The sequence below is a fragment of the Bombus pascuorum genome, chromosome 7 (genome assembly GCF_905332965.1).
Source record: "Bombus pascuorum chromosome 7, iyBomPasc1.1, whole genome shotgun sequence".
NCBI lineage: Eukaryota > Metazoa > Arthropoda > Insecta > Hymenoptera > Apidae > Bombus > Bombus pascuorum.
Genome location: NC_083494.1, coordinates 17,810,650 through 17,834,753, shown reverse-complemented (window position 1 = coordinate 17,834,753; position 24,104 = coordinate 17,810,650). Strand labels below are relative to the sequence as shown.

At 40.8% G+C, this 24,104-nt stretch overlaps 2 protein-coding genes across 7 annotated transcripts in view; one reads left to right on the top strand and one right to left on the bottom strand.

The window, feature by feature from the left end:
• LOC132908656 (5'-nucleotidase domain-containing protein 3) lies at positions 1-7,001 on the bottom strand. Of its 2 annotated transcripts, none has more exons than XM_060962861.1 (8): positions 6,678-7,001; positions 5,124-5,299; positions 4,530-4,757; positions 3,156-3,296; positions 2,931-3,088; positions 2,319-2,505; positions 2,099-2,239; positions 1-1,838 (listed from the first exon to the last, which is right to left on the bottom strand). In XM_060962861.1, exons 1-8 carry the CDS (start codon positions 6,874-6,876, stop codon positions 1,482-1,484), a joined length of 1,587 nt encoding a protein of 528 aa, XP_060818844.1. In that variant the 5' UTR covers positions 6,877-7,001; the 3' UTR covers positions 1-1,481. The 2 variants fall into 2 exon arrangements, with proteins under 2 accessions (XP_060818844.1, XP_060818845.1); XM_060962862.1 differs by lacking the exon at positions 6,678-7,001 and adding an exon at positions 6,007-6,104.
• A 193-nt stretch (positions 7,002-7,194) lies between these two features.
• The window catches only part of LOC132908648 (cuticlin-4), a 64,686-nt gene continuing 47,776 nt past the window's right edge, over positions 7,195-24,104 (top strand). For 2 of the 5 annotated variants that reach the window (XM_060962841.1, XM_060962834.1), the window contains exon 1: positions 19,670-19,737. The gene's annotated coding sequence lies outside the window, so the exon portion shown is untranslated. Of the gene's footprint in view, positions 7,522-16,178; positions 16,298-19,669; positions 19,738-24,104 lie in introns of those variants that run through there. The other 3 variants (XM_060962835.1, XM_060962837.1, XM_060962836.1) reach the window with 3 other exon arrangements.

Genomic DNA, 24,104 nt, shown 5'->3' with positions numbered 1-24,104 from the left:
TAACTTTGTCTAAATTTAATTTTATTAACTATCACGATTATCTACGTACATTTGAACACATGTTGTATTTAGCGGAAACAAAACAATCTTAAAACATACTATTGTACTATTACGATAAACAAAATATTAAATGGAATTTCTTTTCTCTTTTCTATATTAGTAATTTCGATATACTCTAATTGGATGTATTCTATTCTCTTTGCGTAGAACCTAGTAAAATCCTATATATATATATATATATATAAAAGGAAAAAACATTACAGTAGACGAAACTAATACGAACAGAGAGTGATTTCTACGTTTTTATTCTCAAAGATATTTGATATGCGTTTAAAAACGAAATATCTTACATAAATGAGATTATTCGATCGGATAGATTTTTCAGACGCGATATATATTACGATTGAAAGATTTCGTTGTGGTCACTTGTTCTTGTGGTTTTCTTTTTTCCGAGATTTCAATATCATACACGTTTGTTAAAATTATGTACATAATATATGTTGTTTTTTTACTAGACGGTACACCACTATTGCCACGAATATCATAATACCACTTGTTACGTAAACGAATATTCTCATCCAAGGATAGCAGCGCGAATATTTCCAGCAGTAAAAATAAAAGTACCACCTTGTGCTTGCTGTTAACTTGAAACTAAAATTACAGTTATTAGGGACAACCCTGCTAACTTTAATTCTTTTATCCTACTCGGCGTGAATTGTACTTTATTATGTCAGAGAGTAATTTCCATATGTCCGTTTTATAGTATCTACGATATACGTACGTGTACTTTGACACCGAACGTTTAGCATAACAAATTTTGTACCTGAATAAATTACGTATAGTATCTGTATCTGTTTGCCATAAGGAGAAAGAAATGTGTATTTCAAATGGAATAGTTTTTAATGCTGAATAACAAGTGCACCTTTTTATTGTTCTATATAGATCATCTCGTTTTTCTCCTCCGCTCTTTAATAATAGAATACTATTCTATTTTTCTTTTCTTTCGTAAACTTTCTGTAATTTTGTAAATGTATTCTCAAGAATTTTCAGACGCGCTAAATAATAACGCGACATGTACGAAACATTTACATGTATATATAGTTTATGTTAATTCGTTTTGAATAAATTAATGTTGGAGCAAAATAGTTGTATTGTCTAAAAGAAAGAAAGAAAGAAAAAAAAAAGTAAAGAAAAGAAAAAAGGAAAGAATGCATATGTAAATTGATACGTGTTAGGTATTTTTGCGCCAAATATCGCATAATTTTAACGCGCTAAGCGGTGATAAAATTTTCTTGTTATATACATAATATTGTATGCAAATGCATTTTAATTTTCTAAATACCTAACTTTTGACATTGTTGTTCCATTCGGAAGTTTTGATTGAAATAGTTTTGATCATTGATCCATAAGCCCCTGTCACGCTTCAAAGCATCGACTATCTTCGGTCATAAACTTAAATAACAGGTAGCTGTGTACAAGTATTATACGAAATAACTTGTATATTCGTGTGGCATTACGCCTCTTCTCGGATAGAAGGTATGACTCGTTGAGTATTCTAATAGATTCGTAATTGAGCTCATATAAATGTCAGCAAATCTGAAGAGTCTTCTTGAAAAATACGTGGGGTTATGATACGTTCTAAACACAGAGCCAAATTGTTCGTTGAATACTCGTTTTATCTCGTTCCTTAATTTATCTCTTTCCTTGATCCATTCGTCGAGTACTGCTTGCACATCTGTTCCTTCGTAATCCTGATGTTCTTCGATCAATCCTGTCAGCATTTGTAGCCAATTTGCATTTTCTTTAAATTTTGGATTATTTAATGTTGCGATTTCGTGCTGTAACACGTAGAAATAGTTTCCGTTATGCGGTTGATCTTTGAAAATAATAATTTGAATCTCTATTTTTCGATAAATCGATTAATGTAAGATTCGCTTCTTTTTTTTTTTTTTTTTTTGCTACAGATTTTTTCGATTTAGACCACGCTAAGACGTATATTCCACATAGTGGACTAAAAAGTATAGCGAACTACGTGAAATGTAATTTTGAGATGTAGTTTATTAGTTGCGTACAAAAGTGCAACAAATTGCAAGTTTACCGTTAATTCTGTAATTATAGCCCCAGTTCGCCAACCGTGCTCCAACGTTACATCCGCTAAATCGCTGTAAGGATGATCTCCAAAATATAATACTTGATGCCCTCGCCATCCGGTCATATCTTGCAATTGTTTAACCGTGCCCTAAGGTTGAAAATTAAGGTTAACCTCGAATATCGAAAAACGACTAAAATAATTGAAAAATAAAAGGTTTCGTCCATACTTCGAGGTATATAACTCCTTTTTCAAGTTTGGTGACTCGGTCCCATAGCTGCGTTTTGTTAACTTCGTCGTATATTCTAAGAGGTCGAGATTCTTCGGTAAAAAATTTCGGTTTTCTCGCTTGTACTATCACTACATCGAAGTAATCTTTCCAATTATCGCCAACCAAAAATCTCATTCCAGTATCGCTATAAAAAATATTAATATACGTATATAGGATACAGTTACGGAATATGAGAGCCCACTGACGTTCGATTAAATATTAATTTTGTGTGTTTTATTAATTTTATTATTTAAAAACTATAAAAATATTAGTTGCATATTCGATGCTATTTAGTACGAAATCACTGTTTGAGAAAGTACGTGGAATTAGGAAGAGCGTATGGTCTCGCGTTAGCAACATGTTGGATTCGAAGAAAGAAACGAAATTAATTTGATGATACCGACAAGACTCGAGGCTAATAAAGATCGAATAATTGACTTTTTATGTCGAGACCTTTATACGTGGATAAATGTAAATAATAAATAAACTGGCGACGGGAGAACTACGTACGTACGTATTTTAGTATCTTACGTATTATCTTATTAACGTCGTTCGTTGCACGATACTTACACAAAATGAAAAGGGCTATTGGTTACTAAGAACATTTTTTTATCAGCTTTCTTAAGTCGATCAAAAAATCGTTTTAAATCCTTGTTCTGCTCCAAATATTCGGATACATTTTGTACTACCAAACCGTGCATTATAGGATGACAACTTTGTACGGAATTCTAAAATAAAATCAACGATGTTCGTTTTTACGGAAGCAATACGTACGACATAACGGTATCGTCTTACCTTAACGTCTCTGAAAAGTATTTCGGGGTGATAATCGATATGATTTCTAAGGAAGTACTCCGTAACGTTACATAAAAGACCCATTTCCGGTACCGAAAATAGATCAGCTAGCTGAATCATTTTCGTTCGGTGCAGTGCGTCCTAAGAAAAATTAATTTCAACTATACATAGGAAATCTGTCCAATCTGTAATAAGCTACGGCTCGATACTCACTTTCTTATGTTGGAAAAAACCCATCGTGAAAAACATACAAGTTGATGCGTGCAAACAAACAAAAGACGTTTAGATTTTGAACGTTTAGATCGTTACAAGACCTTACATTCGCAGTGTTTTTCAAGTATTTGAAGTTTAAACGATACGTAACAATTACAAAGGAAGATTAAAACGTATTCATGCGTTCTATCGTGTTGCCGGTAAGCGTTATTCTTCGTTCGTATTTCAATGTTGTTCGAAACGCGTGTTGGCCCGTTGAAACGTTTTTTTTGAAACGTTTCACGATCTACTATGACGTTTATCGTTTTCGAACATAGACAGGAAACGTGACAGGTTTTACAAAGGTGGCAATTTAATATTACAATAAGGAGTAACTGTACATACGTGCATAAGACAAATATAAAATGGTCTACGGGTGTATATTTTTATGCGATTATCGTGTGTCGTATATCGTACGTGTCGTACGAATCTTGTTGAAATGTCATTAGCACCGTAACGAGATACAACTATCACGATTGTAGTGGTAAAATTGAAACTAATCCGAAGACTAACAAGCAAGATGATAATTGCGAATGTACACTTAGAAATTAGTATCACAGCTGTCATTAAACATAATACGTAATATTACAACGCTGCAGACGATTCCACTATACATACGTATACGTACGTACATGTCGTCGAGGCTTTGCTCGTATAATGGATATTCGATCGTTTAAATAATTTCACGAAATCTATCTATGGAATAAATATCTTTCAATTTTTATGTAGATTTTTGGATTTGTTTCGAACCTTATCGATGTAATCGTGGTAGTCGTATCGCAAAACGTATTGAAAGAAATGTCGTTCCTACAAGCGTTTCGATAATCTCGCGAGCCAATGTACGCGTTACTATCAAGCTGGCGATTAAAATTTGATCGCAACTGATTTTTTTTAAACTATTTATAATACGCATCGAAGAAAGCGTAATTTACGAATTGTTTATCGGCATTTGTTGGTAGCGTCGGATACTTTCGAACGTTGGCGTGTATTCGGTAATAACGCAACAGGCTCTCTATGTCGTACTAATTTATAGATTATCAGTTTAAACGATCAAAAGGATAGTTTCCTTAAGAAACACCGATCCGTTATTCTTAATTATCCATTTGATTCGGGTATGCTTACATGAGAATGTTTATGAGGCGCTTCCACGTAAGCGATCGGTATTATCCGGTTTTTATAGAGCCTAAGGACCTCGTCGGCGGGTACTGGATGCAAACCGCGGTAAACGGCGCCAAATTGAATTTGCAAGAAGCTGTCGAGTTTCAGCAGCAGACCCTTTTCGATGTCGTAATGCAGGCCACGAACTGCGAAATCCTTCTTGTACTCGAGGTTGCCGATTCCCACGGGGTACTGTACAGCCGATTAAACGAGTTTGCGTCAACTTTCAATTGAAATTCTCGTTCGGCTGTAATTGTCGCTTGATTTTCGAGAAAACGTTGTCGCTGACGAGCCGAATTCGCGAGCAGAAACGAGTTAGGAAGTTTCATTCGCTGGCTCGAATTAGTCTCGACGAGTTTGAAAGTTTGTCGGCCGTTTCCCTACCGCGGTACATGTATACGAGAAGTCTGCTCGTGTCGGTGAAAAAATTCGGTAAATTGGTCTAACGCGTATGATATCGACAGAAATATAGCACGCAAGATGAAAGTATAAAAATTGAAAGTTCCCGAGAATGGTTTTATAGCTATAAAATATCCGTAACATGGCAACTTTATGTACCTTATACTTTTGAATGAGCATATCACGACCCAGACTGTACAACAGGTAATCCATGGATGGCTTGTAACAAGCCAACGTGTAATCGTAATCGAATCCATAAACTTGGACCTCTCTCAGGTCGAGTTCGTTGCAGGCAAACACCCCCTTTGGATTCACGTCATGGGGAAGCTTTTTAGCTAAAAAAAGAAATTCATTTTATTAACATCGAGCCAGCCTGATCGCACATCGCACATTGTAGTTTATATGATCATCGGTTCGCTAGAGTGGCGCGACTAAGAAAAGTAAACGGAATTAAAATAGAAAATTATCAATTATACGATCGTTTGACAAGGAAAAATACTTTTTCTTCCATTCCAATTTAGTTAATAATCCGCAAACTTCGGTAGTACGATAGTAGTTTTAATAATACGAAATACGTCGAGTATATTGCCTAAAAAGGATCGGAACAATCTTACTTTACGATTGTGGCATTGTTTCCGCTATAATTAATTTAATTATAATTAATTTTTACAGATAACTTTTGCAGATACGTAAAAGTTGACGACTTTTTTCGCTCAAATAATAGGAATCGACCGATCGGTAGTTGATTTGGTCGAGTACTAATTAAGCGGAGTTTATTCTAATTCTTATCTTTCATTAAAAACAATTAAATGCAAATATATTAAAACATTCGTTTGACATTTAACACGCGTAATTTATTTAGCGGAATTTAAAAGTGGACTGGCGCTATTCTTTCCATGTAATATATCAGACTATCTTACAGTCGGATGTATGATATACATATCGGACATATATATATATATATATATATATATATATGCACGTGCCTCCATACACGTGATCTTGTACGAAGACTTTTCAATTAAATAGCAAGATAACGCACGGGATTATTTCCCCATTCTGATTTACGATAAGTCCGTGCTCTCGTTTTGTTCCGCGGATGCCCGATACGAGATACTTTTCACCGTCCTAGATTTTTCTGCCCGACCGTACGTCCCGTCTCTCCCGCGTTCTTTTACTAATTGTCTCTGTCTGTCTGTCTCTCTCTTCCCATCACGCCTCTCCTATCTATCTATCTATCTATCTATCTATCTATATACAGCGGAAATTGTTAATAGATTCAGTGTACCAAACATTTTTGAAATTCGCCGAAAAAGCAATTGTCACATGGTCGTAGGGTTGTTGTTTCGCGCAACAAATAGAACTACTCGGCAAAAGTACATACGTATATCTGATTTAGCTTCAAGATTAAGCGTAAATCGAATGCTTCCTGAAGAGGGGGATGCATTAACAAATCAATTATGATTTCCGCACGAATGGACGACTATCAAGGTCTCGCGCCAGTCGCATCGGTTCGAAATATCAAAATATCGAGATATCGAAATATCGAAATATCGAATTATCGAAATATCGAAACGTGGAGGCGCGCGCATGCGCGGACGAACCGCGCGGCAGAACGCGTAAAAGTTCGACCAAGATAGAACGCTGAACGATGCGACGGAACTGAGAAGGATGACGAGATAAGATGGCCGCTGTCTGCATACTGATACTCACACTTGTACTTTTCTCGTGTCTTTTGGTAATTGTCGAGCATGTCCTTGCGCGATATTTGGCCACGGCTAAGGGCACGATCGCCGACGGAACGCTTGGGTACGACATGGCTGCCGGACACGCGAACCAACCAAGACGGTAAGACACTTTCGACTATGAGAGGCGATGCTGCAACGACGGCGAGGGTCCTCGTGTGCAGCATCACGAACGATTGGCGGGTGTACACCTATGATCGCGATGTTCGACGATTGGCGCTCTGCACGATTGGCGGGAAATTCGAAATAGTACACTGGCAAGCGTGTTCGAGGCTTCGATGTTGTTATTGGGAGTCTGTCAGGCCCCTTGTTGTCTTTCCTCTTGTTACTTAATCGTAATCGGGCACGCGTAATTTATCTATAAACTCTAACAACGATAAATTCCGGCTCGATACACGTTCTTCTTATGAGATACACATTTTACTCGTTGTTAGCAAGTACTCGCTATTTATATCGTCATACTGTGTGCCTGTAATAAACTGTAAGCGACGAATCGGCAAGGCTTGGGAACGAGTTTGAGGCGCGATAAGCGTACGCACGCCACGTCCGACCGACTATCACTGTCCGTTTTTGCGTTCGCTTCGTAACGAGGGAATGAAGGGACTGTGTACGGTTGCGGTTCGATCGTGTAGATTGGAACGCTTCGCGCAGCGTCGCTGTCTAACGATACGTAGTACGACCAGCTGTCGCAAGTGGGGAAAGCGGCGATACCCAAAAGACGGAAATAGATGTAACCGTTGGTACGCGACACGTGGTGTGTTGCCAAGCGCAGCACCTCTGTCGAGTTTAAACTTGTGCCGATTCGTGGTCAGGTAATCGCGTCAACAATCGGTAGCGGACAAACTTTCTATTCGATATCGTATGTTCGTTTCGTTCGTATCGTATCGTTGCACGAGCCAACGACATCGATCGTCTTAGCTTCGCAAATATCTACTTTTATCGATTATTACGTCGACGCGAAAAATACTTTTTCCCAAATTGTCGAATATCTTTCTACGAAATAAATGTGAAAGTTGACAATTAGAAGATGACAATTTATCTGGATTATTTAATTACATTGATCGATAGCAGATCGGCAACGTTTCTCCAAATCGATATTACTGGTATTACTGGTATCGTTGGTATTGTTGGTATCGTTGGCATTGTTGGTATTATCGGTGCTATTGGTATTATTGGTATCGGGTTAGAAACGATCGCGAATCGCAATTCACAGTTCCAAGGTTAATCCTTAAATTAATTAACGTGGTGCTTGAACTCGACGGATTAACGTGGAACTGCTTGGTCGGACCAAGTCATTCCAGTCATCGTTTGTGGGACACGATTTCGTAAATCGACGATATTCTTCGATGTGCAGCGCATCACGGTAAATCGTAACGACAGGAAAGCGTATGCGCGCGACTAGGTGATACGGTGACTGGCGAAAGTATTTCGACTCTTATCACGGAGAATTTCTAAATTTATCGCGTGTCGTGTGTGTCGCGTCGAAAACATTTTGAGATATCGCTACGACCGACCGTGCTAATTGTACCGATCAAGTTCGAAGCCAGTTTGAAAATGTGCATAGAGTAGCGGATAAAAAGGAGTTTGTACGATGAGGAATACGAAAGGGCACCGTAATTCTGGAAGATGGATTTACGTTTAACAAGAGTTGACGCCGCGATTAAAGAGAGACAACGGAATAGACGACTGTTGCCAATACGCTAAAAAATTGTCGGTATAAAAGTTATTAAAGTTCATCGTGTAGCAATTTTAAACTTTCTTTTATCCGCCACTGCACGTACAAGAAGCTGTTAAACCATATTGCAGGGAAAAAAGTAGTAGAAGGTGTGTGTAAAGGTAATGTAGCGTTAAAGATGGTCCGATCGAATATTTAGGTTCGTTGATATTAAGTTTATTATAGCGGATAATTAAATTATTGACCGTATAAATACATTGGCGATGCGTTTTCAGGCTTGTTTCGAACTTTGCCGAAACGATAGTCGAGTTTCGTTACAGCGTTTAATAGTGCTAAAAATAAGCTATTTCGTACAACACGGATAACACGTACGCATGTATATTCGTAACGTGTATCGTTTCTCAAAGTACTCGAATACTTTCGCGAGTAACTGTATATGTCGCCTCGATCCTATCCGCTGATATTCGAGTCTTCTGTAATCGTTACCCTGGCAATAGCTGTGCCGATGTTATGATTAACGTCGAGCCGCGTCCTTCGGACGGTCATTCTCACGTTTCTGCTTCCGTGTGTTATGTACTCGCCACTGCTGCTGACACAATTTTCTCGATTAATTATAGGCAGCGTGCGCGCAAAGTGGCAATTGCGAGACTTTCTTGCCACCATATGTTTTAACGCAAGTGTCGTTTCATCTTTATACAATTAGAAATTACGCAGGCAATTTGCGAACGTTAAAGAGAACGCCTACTCGTTCGTTTCTTCCTTCTAGATAAAACGCTTTTGTCCGGCTTCCCTCTTCGTCTATTCGTCGTTTACGATATCCGGTATACCGTCTAAGACTCGTCTTTTCCGATACTATTACCAAACGCTACTGTTACCAAGCAGAGAAAGATTTCAAATTAGAATTCCTAAGGTAATACAATTCGATGGATGTTTGAGCGAAAGAAACTTATAGACGCGAAAACGTACGAAAGAAGTAAGGTAACTAAGGTAAAAAGTTCAAACGTGTCTTTTCGCTGCTATTTCGTGTCGCTAAAAGTCGAATGTTTATACCATTCCGGGAGATAATGTTCGATTAGATCGAACAAACAACTGGTTATTCTCGCTCCATTTTTTCGGCCGCGTTCATAAAACTTTGAATTTGCATGAACATCCGCGGTCTAGTAATAGAAGTTTTCTGCGTACTGGAAACATCGTTGTTGCCAAGTAGGCGAAATTTGAATTGAATGGCGAAATGCGTTATACGGATACGCGACTATCTACGTATACTTTGGCGTAGAAAAAATTTGAAGGAGTTCGGTTAGCACGCGATATTTCATTGTTTTAAAGATAATACGTACGTACATAGACTAGCTTAAGACCGTCGTATCTCGAAATTCATTGTGTACACCAGCTAGATAAAATTATATAACCAAGATTTATTTTTTAAACCTATTTTCAAGAAATAAACCAGTTGTATAGTTCAAGTTTCTTACGTAACGTTTCACGTATACATGTATACGTGACACGTATTCGAAGAAAGATAATTCATCGACATCTATAGGCTAGTGTTTATCAGAAATCTATCGATGAACGTAGCGTTTCGGGTATTTACTTACTCGTTCCAATTATGTAGCAATTATGAAACGTTGTTACGCGTGCTTAATATAATACGCTTAATAATTTCGGTACTTTATTAATAGAAATAAATTAATGTTTTAGATCGTTGAGATCGTTTAGATGGTTTAGCGATTACGCGTCTAACGTTGGCACGCAAATTAACAAACAGTCTTTTTTTATTTTATTCGTCAAGAAAATTTACAGAAGGAAGAACGAAACGAACGGAAGGAGGATGGATTGTATGTCACGACCGTGTCTGAACAGATCGCCTACCTCGTTACGTGACAGAATTTTACGTTAATTTTAGATTAACTTATTACGAAAGTGTAAATCGCAGAGTCAATGTTACGAGTTGCCAACTATAGCAAACGATAAATTCGACGTAACGCGCTTAGCAATTAAAGCTCGTCGTCGGCTATTCGATCGAAGCGAATAAAGCGACTTTTTCTATGATTACATTATATCGATAGTAACGATCTATATGGTAATGATAAGAACGTAATTTAGTACCACTGTGATACGAAATCGTTCTTCTTTTAACGATAATAAGCGTAACAACACTTATCTCGTAATATTTTATCGTATTATTATGCACAGATGTTTCGATGTACGCATAAAACCTTTGAACGATATTAGAACGTTTAACCAGTACTTATTTTATTAGATAATGGTAACAGCGAGCAACTAATGTGATACGACGCGGATGAGCGATGGCAGAGAAGATCGTTTCTCTGCAAATTAGCGTTAGGAAGGACAGTTTAGTCTTGTCGATTAATAGCAACGGTCCTCTGTTATCGTTAGCTAAAATTTCACTTTAAAGATGACTTTATATCGACAAAGTTTCCTCTAACTGAACGCTCAACGGCACGCTATAAATTCCCTTTCGATAATTAATAATAAAGTCGATAATTCCGACTACGTAATAGCGCTATGAACGCGGAGTAACGCCAACTAGGAAACTTGGTCGTCCGCGAAGCCTTTTCATCGAACGAATCGACCAAACACGAGCTTTCTAATCTTTCGTTTTTTATTTATCGAACAAAGTAACTCGTAAGAAAGTAACCAACCGGCGATAAACTTGCCATAGCCTGTTCGTTTAAGCAAGAGGAGGAAGCATCGTGGCACGATACGATGCTATTTGCTATTTGATATTGATCCGGAAGGTGACGATATTCGATAGATGGACTCGAAAGATCAACTAGGCCGATCGTTACGTCGCGTGGGACGATTCAGTGGGTTTTACCTTTTATTTTACCTTTTATCTTACCTTTTACGAATATAAATCAAACGACGTTATTTAGTTTCGACGGAAAGAAAATTTGCAAAGGGAACGACGTATAACCGATTTGAAACGAGTTATTTTCGTAAGACGTGGACGATCCAAGCGACGAGTTAATAATTTTGGCAACTCGATCTTCCAAAGATAGTGTCGTTCGGAAGCTCGTTCGATTCGGCAAGATTTACGAAAATTACTTTGTAAAAGTTTTACGAACAGGTGGTTACGGAGGATGGCATTGAGAAAAATTGAGTTACCATGGTGTCGATTTCCCGTGGAATGGCTCATACGTAACGATACCAGTGCCTACCACTGGCACGTGACCTCGTTGCCTTAATCTAGCCCAGTCGTCGCGTCGGTTGTCGGTTGTCGGTCGTCGGTCGTCGTGCTCCTCGTAATCTTTCTGATCGGCGGTACGCAGCCCCGAGAAGCGCCTCTAGCGAAAAAAGCCCGATCAGAAATCGTTCCGGTATTTCACGGTAATTCGCTTCGCGTTCGCGCGTTCCATCTGCCGAAGGAGAAAAAGAGAAACGAGAGGGGAGACAAGAAAGAGGAGGAAAGAAAGAATCGAAGGAAGTACAACGAAAAGGATTATGCACCGACTTTCCATTCTTTATGGAATGCAATTTCACGATACAGACTTTCTATGCTCTTCCGCGCCTCTCACTCGGCTCCACCCATCCGGCCGATTATCACTCGCCATCGATTCTTACCTTCTTCGCGATCTATCGATTCCCGGATTCGCTTCGATTTTTCACCCGATGCCTATACTTTAGTCTCATTTTTCTTCGTCTCGTCTGCTTCGTTGCCTTTTGTTCGGCTAGACCACTTTCACGGTTTAATAGTTCCGAGGATCGCGCGTACCGTTTCTTACGAATAAGTAATAGTTTAAATTGCGAAGCGGTAAAACACGTCCCTGCGTGAAATTGGTCATCTCTCTGTGGGACGATCGCCACCTTTCTTTAACGCGACGGAACACTCGTCAGCTTGTATTTGTCGGTTTTACGGTGTGTCGGGTTATAACGCCGTGCTAGATGTGTCGTAAAACGGAATTTAAATAACGCACGGGCCTTCGTAGAAAGTAGAAAATACAAGTTTACGTTTACGATGAAAGTGATTAATTGGAAGTGAAATGTGTGACGAAAATGTCCTTTTTCCATTTCCAATTACTTTATATCGGATCATTTCGCAAATCAAATAGCAAACGAACTCGTGCGTTCGACGAATAGTCAAAGTATCACGTTTCAAAGGATACTCGATCGTTCGTCTCTAGAGAAGTACGATTAAATCGTAAAATATTGAAATTCAAATTTGTTCGAACTCTTGTTGCTTCCTATATTAGTTTTATATCGTGTCGCGCATAAGCTGTAACAGTTTTCGTTTCGTTATTTCGCGTATACGTGTTTGTTCGATCCGTTTAATAACCGTTTAAACCTCTTAATACCACGTATACAATTTTTTTTTTTTTATTTTTATTCATCGATTTATTAAAACCTGAATAGCTTCGTATCGTTTGACGGTCGATTATGAAAGTAATTAACGCCTAGGTTCTATGGCAATTGTCAAAAGTTAATGATCGATCTCGCCGGTGAATCGTCGGTGCTAAATGATTGCGAGCGTCGAGGGAATTGTTCGCCAAGTTGAACGGGCTAAGTACGATCAAGCGATCGTTCGTTAAACTAATTAAAGATACGTATTACGATATAATAGACGCGTTGAGAGAAACTTTGCCAACGGAACCTCGTACGTTCGTTTGGTATGAAATACGGTATGAAAATTCGTGCGCAGTCACGGAGATTAGAACCGCGAATCGCGCTCGATCGAACCGGATATCGCGACAGAACGAGTATTTATTTTGAACGATACTGCGATATAGGTAAAGATATGCGTCGTAATTATGCTTATTATTTGTTATTATCGCGTTAACGCAAACTGTTTGCTCACGTGCCGTGTGTACATCGTAAAGTTTCATAAAATTCCTCGCGAGTCACACTCGAGGTAATCGTACACGACGCTGTTCTTCGAGGCTTTCGGGAAGAAATTCCAGCGTAACGGCGTAAAGTGTGACAATTCGGACAGTGAAAGCCCGAACTTTTTCCAAGGTTCGATGAAAACATTCCGTTTCAATGTATACCCGGAATCCTTGGCCGTAACCTGCCGACCTTTCCAATTGACTCGTCCGAAAAATCATCTTTGTTTGTCTTTCTTCGATTCTATCTTTCGAAAATCTACAAACTACGGCTAGATTGTATATAATTAGAACTCTCGACGTATCTCTTTTCTTATTTGTATTTACGCTTATAAACACGGTTAATTTGCTACCACGTTAGTCAGCGACTTGCGTTTTGCTATACAAACAGTCAGTGTCTATCCGTTTATCGATATCGGAGTTGTAACGTCGCGTTATACAGAAACGCGAAGACGATGAAAAATAGTCGACACGTTTTATCCGTGATAATTGAACGAATCGACTTATACAGGCTAATAACACGGCTAAACGGGATCGCACGACAACTGCCTTGTTTATCGTTGCACGAACAAACTTGTCGTATTTAGTAAGTAATATTCGAAACGGATGTGAAAACGCGTGTAAAAGTTGCGAGATACGTATTTATTGGCAATAATCTCTTAACGGGAAGTTTCGTCGATCAGCGAGATCATACGCATGAAAGGAGACGAAAAGCTCGGCGAGAAACGCTTCTGCTTAGCGGAATGAAAGCAACGACGAGCAACCGAATCGAAGCGCGATCGAATAAAATAAAAATCGAGTGGAAGTTGACGGGTGTTTGGTCCGGACGACGTCGTCGGTTCGCCGACTCGTTTCTTGTCATACACGGTCGGCGTACTTTTATCCGTGTTCGTGCACGTACACGAGTACGCTTTGTATATGTGGGCCGAACAGCTTCGCGCGTATAGGACTCGGTAAGCCGAAGAACGCAGATCGCTAGAGGCGCTGTTCCGCTGACCTACTCTACGATTATCACTCGCTATAGCCGATCGCCGGTGCAGGTGCGTGTGCGTTGACTAGCGTTGCCAACTATACCTCCTCGAGGAAAGGAGGACGCGGCGCGTGGACGCGTAATCAAATAAACATTTTCGGCCCTTTTGCTCCCGCTGATTTCATTTACACGCGTCCATCCTTCTCGATTCGCAACGTTCCCGTCGAGCGTCGTCCGTTCTCCGCGTACTCATCCACGAAGAATGTATTATATCAAATACCTATTAAAGATACTTTAGTTTCCTCGCTCTTACGATACATTGAATTTTCTAGACGACGAATCTAGGCGACAAAAAGACGAGATAACGAAATATATGCGAATCGACGAACGTTAGTAGGTATAGATCGGTAAACGCCGGTTAGAAGAGTCGTAACTGTTCTATTTTGTCAACGTATGTGGTCCAAGTGGAAAGCACGTTGGAATATTATTCCGTGAAACATGATTTGTATTTTTAGAAGCTAACGTGTAACGCGTGACGCGTCGGCTATGAGACGTCTATTCGTAAAGTATTTATCGAATCCAAGTATCGATCGGACAGTGGAGTTTACAGTTAGACGGGTTAATCGCCACTTTCCTTACGAATAACCGAGCTTTGCTCCTACTTTTACCTCGAATTTCTCTAGCGTGTTTCAAGAAAAACGTTGCCTATAATATCTCCGCGTATCTATAATCTCAATTTCATTCTCCTAATAGCTTTTCCGCGATATCGATCATCGACGGTTTCTATGCTCGGTGATCGTGCGTTGTATTCATTTGTCAATGTAATGCGCGTTTCTCGCCGCTGTCCGCTTCGAGTGGCATTTAATTTCGTCTTACGGTTGGCTCTTCCAACCAGAGTTTTCGAAAGATCGTTAGAAACGTGCGTTTGGCGAAACAGAAATTTGCGAATACACAAAATTGCCCATAGAGTCGCGTCTAGAGTCGCTGCTATATAATCGCTATACGAACGTTGCTATATAAACGTGTATACTTTTCACGGGCGTTGTAGGTGCGTAGACCGACAGGGACAGGCGACGAGAGTGCCGTTTCGCTGTTTCTATCGCGGCATCCGCCTTCTTCCGTTCGCCGCGCCAGATCCGTGTAAGAGTCCGATTAACAGTTAACGAGGAATCTCCGAACCGAACGAGTCGGCGAAGGCCGACGATTTCTGGCAAGCATCCGCGGCGAAAGTATGGCAGATCGATTTCGCGACCGAGCCTGCCGATGATGCGTGACCGACTCGAAAGCGAGCATGTTTTCTTTCTCGATCTTCGTGCTTCTTTAATCCGCTCTATATCGATGGTTTTTGCCGCTGCACCAACGCAACGTCCAGCCGTTTTTGCGCCGTACGCCTCTGGACATGTACGCCTTACTCTGTTTCCGTCCAAGTTGACAGCGGCTCGAAAACTTTCTAGCGAGCAAAAAGTCGTCCCATTCGAATGCTCGCTGGAAATTCGGCAGTGACTTTTTACCCAAGCTGCGGTAACGAACAACCTCCATCGTCGCTCGGTGTATCTGCGCGGACGTAAAAGGCTCGCCGTTTTTCTCTTTCCTCGGAAAATTTATCGCGTCAAGGTGGTCTCTTAGTTCCGCTTGGATTTGACAGAGATTCGTTCTACCCTTTACGAATCGAGACACGTATTTGGTAACGTTAATGCTGCCAGTAAGATACAGCGGCGATGTATAACGTACGCGTATCGATCGCGATCGATCTTTTTACAGCGTTCGAACGTTTTTAGAGCGATTCGAGCAACGATATACGCTTTGACGATTACCTTCTAGCAATACGTTACCGCGGCAAGTGACGTTGCAGAGCCTCCTAGTCCTATGTACGTATTTATGTGCGTACGTATGCCGTCGCAGCATACTCTGTATACGACTATTTTCGGCCAATTAAACTTTTATTACCGCGTAACGATAAACACAAGTATGATAAAGCATGACGTAGAATTCGTATAGTACGCCAAAATGTTGCCATTAAATCGAATTTTCTCGGTGTTTGTTCGTTACAGCACAGATAACGTCACGCGTGAAACGCTATGGAAGAATCTTATCTTTTAGAGGTATCGTTTTTTTCTTTACGTATAAACGCGATTGCGGAATCAGTGTTACGATGCTCGTAATAGCAAAATTAAATGTAGCATGAACTGTGATGTAATTAGTTGTACGTTATTCGAGCCTAGAAACAGCTATCTTGATAAGCGTGACAACGTTTCGGTACTTACGAAGTAACGTACAATCAAGAATTACAGTCGTTCCGTTTTGCAATTTTCTTTCCATTATCTTTTTACGCATATACGCGTGACTTTATACAGCGACTGATTATAAGCGCATTTAAAACAACTTACTCGTGTTTACGCTTTCATTCGGAATAACAGCTATAACATACTTTTATCGCGGAACGAGATACCATATAGTCGTTACGAATCAAATCTTTACTCGATCGCTATAGATGGCTCGTTGACTTATTCTTCGCGTTCTCAATGAAATACGGAAGCAGCTTACAACTCCGTTGTATCGAAGTTTTGCGTTCGACGTCGTCGTTGTCCGTCGACACGTTCGACGATAGAACGATAATCGTAACGAAAGTTTTACACATTTTTTCATATTATATATATAGATATATATTTCATAAATAGGGTAATCGTATAAAACGGAATGTCGTTTGGTTCGCTGGCGTTTATTATACGATACAAAATCGGGTACTAACGAGCGGGTTGTTGGATTTGTTTTCGGACCAGCCGTACAAACGGCGTTGTTTTCCGGGCCACGTTGCCAACGATCGAAACGCTGGTTTCCATTACATACGCGATTTGTCACGACAAAACGCGTATCTCGGCGCGTGTAAAAGTCACGAAGAACTTGGCACGCGACGCTTGCCGCGAATAGATAAAACGTCGGTAGGAACGTGTAAAGTTGCGCGGAATGGCAGCCGCTTAGTGGCGGCGTTTTCCAGGTTGAAAAGCAACCTTGACCTAGTCACGGGACCACGTGGTGCTGGATCGTACTATCAGGAAATTGTATTTCGCGCTATCTTCTGAAGCTCTATCTAAAAGCTCGCATCCTTGCGCACAGTAGCTACGAACGCTGTTTGTGCATATCCGTCTTTTCTAACGAAGCGTTTTCTTTTGTTTCTTTTTTTTTTTTTCGTTCGTTACGTTCTACGATTCGTACGAGTCGATCCGAACGTCGCTTCGCGCGATCGTTTCATCGGCCGAGCAGCGTATTTCCCATTAGAGAATACTCTAGATAAATGTACGCATTGCGTCTTTTCCTTCGGTAGAACAAAGTGTATTCGTAATGATTAGCAGGCATAGTAGAGATTGTACGTATTGACGGTGCAACAGGAACGTAACACGGTAGAACCAGTGGCACTGACGAAACGTATAGAAAACAAGTAGAATCGAACAAAGCGGCTGCTTCTTGATTTTCTATTCAATTTATACAATTATATACGAGGCAATATCGATTTTGTTTCACTTTGTTTCAAGTATCAAAACTCGAAACGAAACGCTTCACCTTCTATAGCGCAAAATTTCTCCCATCTCTTTTTCCAGCACTTTTCCTCCGGTTAGTTCGTATAACGGAAGTTGTACGGTATCGTTAAATATCGTGAAATTTAATATACTCGGATCTAATTAATTGCTACATAAATGCAATAATAAATATAGCATAAAGCAGAAATACTTTTTCCAGCCATTGTATATCACGCGACGTAAAACAGCATAGTGACATAACGGACGCGTTATTACAAATTCCAGTCATTTCCATGCCCTTTTTTTCTTTCGCATTTCGCTTTCCGTCGCGTAAAAGAAATTACGCGACAGACGTATGCTCGTTACGATCTTTCGTCTCTTCGACCACACGATCGTTTTTCATTGTTTTCATTGTGTTTAATCAAAGACAAGTATAAGTATGGCTAATTACAAGTATTCGAAACGATCGTTTCGGATAGCGATCAGCGAAATCTGTCATTGTATGTTTGCGAATTTTTACGAACAATATAGTAACGGATAATAATATAATAATATAATATATTAACAGGTATATAAGAACTACAAAGAGTCAAAAGTTACTACTTGTACGACGTTAGGCAAACTAGCGTAGTCTGGTGTAGTTTTGTCCAGTGAAAAGTTCAACGTTCGTCGGATAATTATTTTATACTTGATCTCAATACGAGTAATTACATATTTCGTAATAGGAAAGACGAATATGACTTTAAGAAATTATAGAAAGACATGTCGTTGGTAAATGTTATAAAACTGTGTTTCTGACATAAGAACAAGTACAAATAGACTGTCTAATTAACTTTCGATAGATGTAACAAAATATTAGATGGTACTAATAACGTAATCGTTTTAATAGCGACAGTCTCTTGCTCCCGGTTTTAAACGCGTAATTAAAGATCAATAGTAAGAACGACGATAGGTACGGTAACGAAACGATAAGACATTCGGAATAATTTGATCTTCATCGACGATATCTTGTTTCTTCCGATTAACCGGTTACACTGATTTTTGCCGCGTTAGCCAATTCGATTTACCCGTAGGAAGATAGGAAGATAGAAAGCCTCGTAGCCACATCGACGCGTTTTCTTTTCACGTAACTGCGAGTCTTTGAGTAAATCATGGATAATCTTGCCGCGCTAATGGAACGAGAGAGTCTGCGGACGATCATCGAGAAGACGAGGTAAAAGAGGTGTGAATTTGAAATGCTCAACTGCGATGACCCCGGTATAATCGAGGAAAGGGAGGCATGGAAATACTTGCAGGATCGTCAATAGGTCACATAGTTTCATAGGTCACAAAAATTCAAATTTCGCATTCTACGTTTAATGTTCGTACTGTCGAATTTTTCTAATCGCGTGAAAATATACGAAAAAATTCGCGTACTTGGTTCCAATTAATCTGTACTATGTAAATGTTATAACATAGTAGGATGGCGTGGCGATGATCGTCGTAGCCGCGGTATATTCGTTTGTATCTGTTTCCATTTGCGAGTTCCCTCTTTAACGATCAGCTTGGTTGTTGAAAACGCGAACAAACTAAAAACCGTATATCTCCCAGTGCAGCAGCGGTGAAATCGATTACATTTCGATAACTGACGTTGATACGCGACGTCGGGCAAACGTAGACCGTCGAAGAGAGAACGAGGCTTTCAAATATTTCAACGCGATTACGTTTCTCCTTTTCCTCGCCGTGGTCCAGTTCCAACGAGCGTGATCGCGACATTTGCTCGTAGAGTAGCTCTGTGCCACGTAAAAGTTCGCATCGGATCGATCATCTCGCAGAGACGCGTTATGCACGATCACGTTGTTACCTAGATTTTTCGTTTCAGGCTTCCAAGGAACGATGACACTGTCCGTAAGCGGATCGCCAACGACAGCCGTCGTTTTATTTCCGACCGCGGCAGACAGACTACGTCGTTCGTAGCCAGACAGAGCATCGACGGAATCGAATCGGTCTGTGCGAGATAGCGATGGGCTGAAATACGTTATAAGCAGGTTCGAACATTGGCCGACTATTCGAGCCTTCTGTAAGTATTCCGAAGAAAGGAGGCGGTACTTTCGAGTAGATTCGAACACGGAAGGGAGAAATTGAACTTTAAAAAGTAAAAAAAAAAAAAAAAAAAAAGCAGAAAACTACTCCCAAGCGGATCGATCCAACGCCGTCTTACCATAGAGAGATTCACCGTTCCGTTAAAATCACTTTTCTTGCTTATCATCGATACGTAGCAGCGAAATTTTCAAAGGTAATACGATTCCGTCTGTCCGACGATCGATCAGATGGTCGGTGTCGCAAAGGCGCAAACAGGACACGCGTATAGCGTTTTTCTGATTCTCGTAACTCGATTGGCACTCGTAAGAGTATCGATTCGTTCTAATATCAAAGTACGTGGTCGTTTGGAAGCGTGCAGGTGGTCGTTCCGAGGATGGAAAACAGCCCGCGAAGATGGAATACTCGGCGAGTACAGCGAACGAACCGTTACACGTCGTTACAGGTAGCATTGGGACGGCGCGAAGCGAAACTTGCAGTCGGATTTGTAAATTACGTATCGAACTTGATCCCATCAAGGCGGCCGAAGCTGGTACACGGTGGAAGCACCGCGAACCAGCGTGCCTTGGGAGTATGGACCTTGCGAGCGGTCAAAGTCGTGGCCTACTTCGCTTCCTGCCTTCGAAACTTTCTCCTCGTGGCGTCGCGTCGTTGGTGCGTTCACGGCTGCCACGGCTACTAAGGCTCTTTCGATTCCGTCCTGGCTGCGTCGTCTCTCTTTTCTTCTCTCCTTCTCCACCTCTCTCGCTTCCTCTTCGTTCGCTTCTTCTCTTCGGCTTCCGGTTCTTCCTCTTTTCAGCATCGGCACGGCGGCGCGCTCGTTTTCCTAAACGCGCAACGACTCATCCTCCTCGACCGGACGCGTCCTCGCTGTGTCAAGCGAGATGTTGTTGCGCGTAATTATTTCATGCCGCGTTCATCATCCTTATTCGTGGTAATCTGGATGATTGCTTCGCTGGCTTGCGCGTAAGTAATGGCCACTAATAATCCTTAATTACAGCCGACTCGTACACCGTGCGTTTCCCTCCGTCGGATTTAGTAATCGCGTTGTTTGCGTTATTTACGAGACACTGCGAAATTACATGCCGCGTCGAACGTACATTTTTCGCCGATATTTTTCTTCTGCACGCGCACCAAGCAACGAACTTTTTGCACCAGTTGCAAGACAAACGTGTCAAGGGGAAATTTGATTTCGAGGAAACTTTGGATCGTCGTTCCTTCGATCTACTGCCGTTACTCTACGATCAACGTGATAGGATAGGCGTGAGATCGTAATTCGTAACGTATCTCTTCTTTTCCATCTTGCGGAGCGAGCAACGCTATTCTTATTGTTTGTAATAATCGATAATATTTAAAAACAGCAATAGAATAACGTTTTGTATATTTATGCTAGATCTACTGAAAAGTACCTCCGAATTCCGAGTAAAAGTAAAATTTATTACGCTGATTGTTTATTGTTTACGGTCCGTTGCCATCTTGTTCGTTTCTATAAAATTATTCGTTTGTCTTTCCTTCCGATGAATAAATCTTTCGTTGACATTTTTGCAACGGGACGATCTTCGACAGTCCTTGGCTGTTTTAAAACTGTTTTAGTTTGAATCGAAGCTTTCGCATTCGCGTTAATTTTCCATCGCATTCGTTACACGCTGGTTTGCGTGGTTCGAACGTTCGACGATTCATCGTCGACGTTGGTATATCAGGTGTAAAAATAAGTAAAATCGAAATGGTAAATGAAATTTGGTAAGCAGATTTCTCGAAAACGTATTCTCTCGTGTTTATCGGAATCGTGAACGTATTTTTCCTACCACTGGTTTAAAACGTCACGGCTACGAGAGATTTTCTGAATGCTCGTACGTGTAGGATGTGCAACTAAAAGTATTATTTGGGACGTTCCATTGGCCGAGTATCCATCGCATCCGAGTATGGGCCACGATCCATAAACCGTGTATACGAACCGTGCACGGCACGCGTTATTTACGTTTTGAAAAATTCCAAGATGCTCCTTCCACAGCTAAAACTCGTACTGCTGTTTCGAGTTTTACTATCTTTCTCTGTCCGTCTATATTTTCTAGGAAACGAAAAAGCTGCGGATCCCGCGCAAACTGTCCTAAAGATGGCAACGATGATCGCGTTATCGAAAGTATAAAGATCACGTTAAATAGGATAATCAAAAGTCAAATAGAATTAAATAGGATTTACACTACACAGGATACGAGAGCAGAGACTGCAATTTTTTCACCAACTCTACTACTACTACTACTACTACTATTACTACTACTTTCGTTTGTTGCTCCTTTTACGTTTGCGCTCGACTTTCTCCATTCGTTAGACGTTTTGCCACGATATCGTGTCCAAATTACTTTTTACGGTCCTTGAAACGCGACCATGTTCTTTTTCAGCACGCTTCTTCGATTCCTCCTTCTTACGGTCTTTCGTTCTCAGCTATGCATCGAAATTCATTTTCGTATCTTGTTCGGCACGAGAGCCCGTCGATCGCCATGTTCTGATTACTCGAGGAATCAGAGCGTCCTCCTCGCCGGCCGCAGTAGATTAAATTTTAGCAAGTCACTACCATCACCGGGCTACCGATTCATCGCAGTGTTCCTGCAATTAGCCACCGGTGAATGGATTCACGGTATTCTTAAGAATTTAGCGGCGGGAAAAACAGCAGCTTGGCAACGTCTTCGAGGATGGTCTCGCGTCGAGAACCGGCCGAGCAGAAATCTCATGAAAATTCGATATTCACGCAGGAACGTCCGCTACGGTATCGCCGTATCGTATCGCGGAACACCAAGCGTAATTCTTCGACGAAAATTGGTGAAACTTTCGTTCGCAAATGTCGCATCGATATAGAAAATTATAATCGCAATAAATATAATAGTTACGCGTTGTCCCTCGTACCATTAACGGTTAATCTTTCTACTCGTCAACGTTCATCCGTCGTGATTATAAAAAGAAATTTCAGGAATTTGCTTATGATCGTTTGGCAGTAGTCGCCGAAAGGACTATTTTATATACCGTGAAGTGGAACGCGTAATCGCTATAGTGTAACTACCAGTTTCTTATAGTTTTAATTAATTTTCGTTGTACGTAGACGGCGTATACAGAAAGTATTTGAATACTATTAATACGTGTTATACGTATTATATACGAAACTTTCTGAAATTTCATTACCACCGTAACGAGATAAAACCGATTATATCGACCTAATTTGAAATCAACGCGAACACTGTTCACTACGAACATGTGCCTGACATAAAATAACAATTGTAAACCAGATATCCTAATGATAAATAATTGCATATTCTTGGATCGGATAAAAATTTTACCGATGTAAACGTAACCAGTCGCGTTTCGCTATAGCGCCGATGAAATTTGAAAATGTTTCGCGTAGTATATTCGCAACAAGTTCCTACGCGTAAGCGTTGAAATACTTTCGCGAGCCACTCTAGGTTGGATAAAAGCGTTTGCTCGCTAATTTCGACGAAATCACATATTTTTAGATCAGCAGTGCGCGTGCACTTGGATTTTGAAACGGAGATCGCCGAGTTACGAACGATTGGGATCCAACAGGTTCGAACGTCTCTGTTGGCAATTTCGAAAAGATCGAGAGACATTCACGAAGCAGGCATTGACAGCGATCTCGGCGTAATCGCCGTCGTGACGGAAATCGCTGCCGCGTCGGTCTCTGATCGTGCATAAACTTTCGCGCATAAATAAAATTACATCTGTTGGCGGACGATCGAGTCGTCGCGCGTCGCGTAGTCTGCAAACGGGTCTAACGACCGGCGAGTTTACGCCGCGTGAGTCACCGATCGTATCCTGTTTACGTATCTCGCGGCACGTCGATCGATTCCGGATGCGGCCACGCGAAAGCAGCCGAGAAGTCGATACTATTCTCCTTGATGCGGCCGCGACGTAACTCGAATTCCACACGGAGAAAAGCGCGCCTCTATTGTTGGTCAATGCGCGACCGCTTGGTAGCGATGTGCTCGAGTACGCCGCAAGTAGGTTCGAACGTTGACCGACTACGTTCGGTATCTCGAAAAAAAGGAAGCGATGCTTTCACGTCAGATTCGAATTTAGCGTAATTAATTAGTTCGAACAAAAAAGAACCCTACGAACACCGCTAGAAGCATCTTACGAGAATTTTTTCCATTCTCCGAGAATCATTTTTCTCTTTCTAAGCTAATCATTTCATTTGTAACGTACTAATAAATTGATCGCGTCAGTCGTGCACAGGTATATGGTATGTAAATAGGACATAGAGCGCGTTTCGACGTCGGCCGATTAGTAAACGATTCGTTCCGGGATA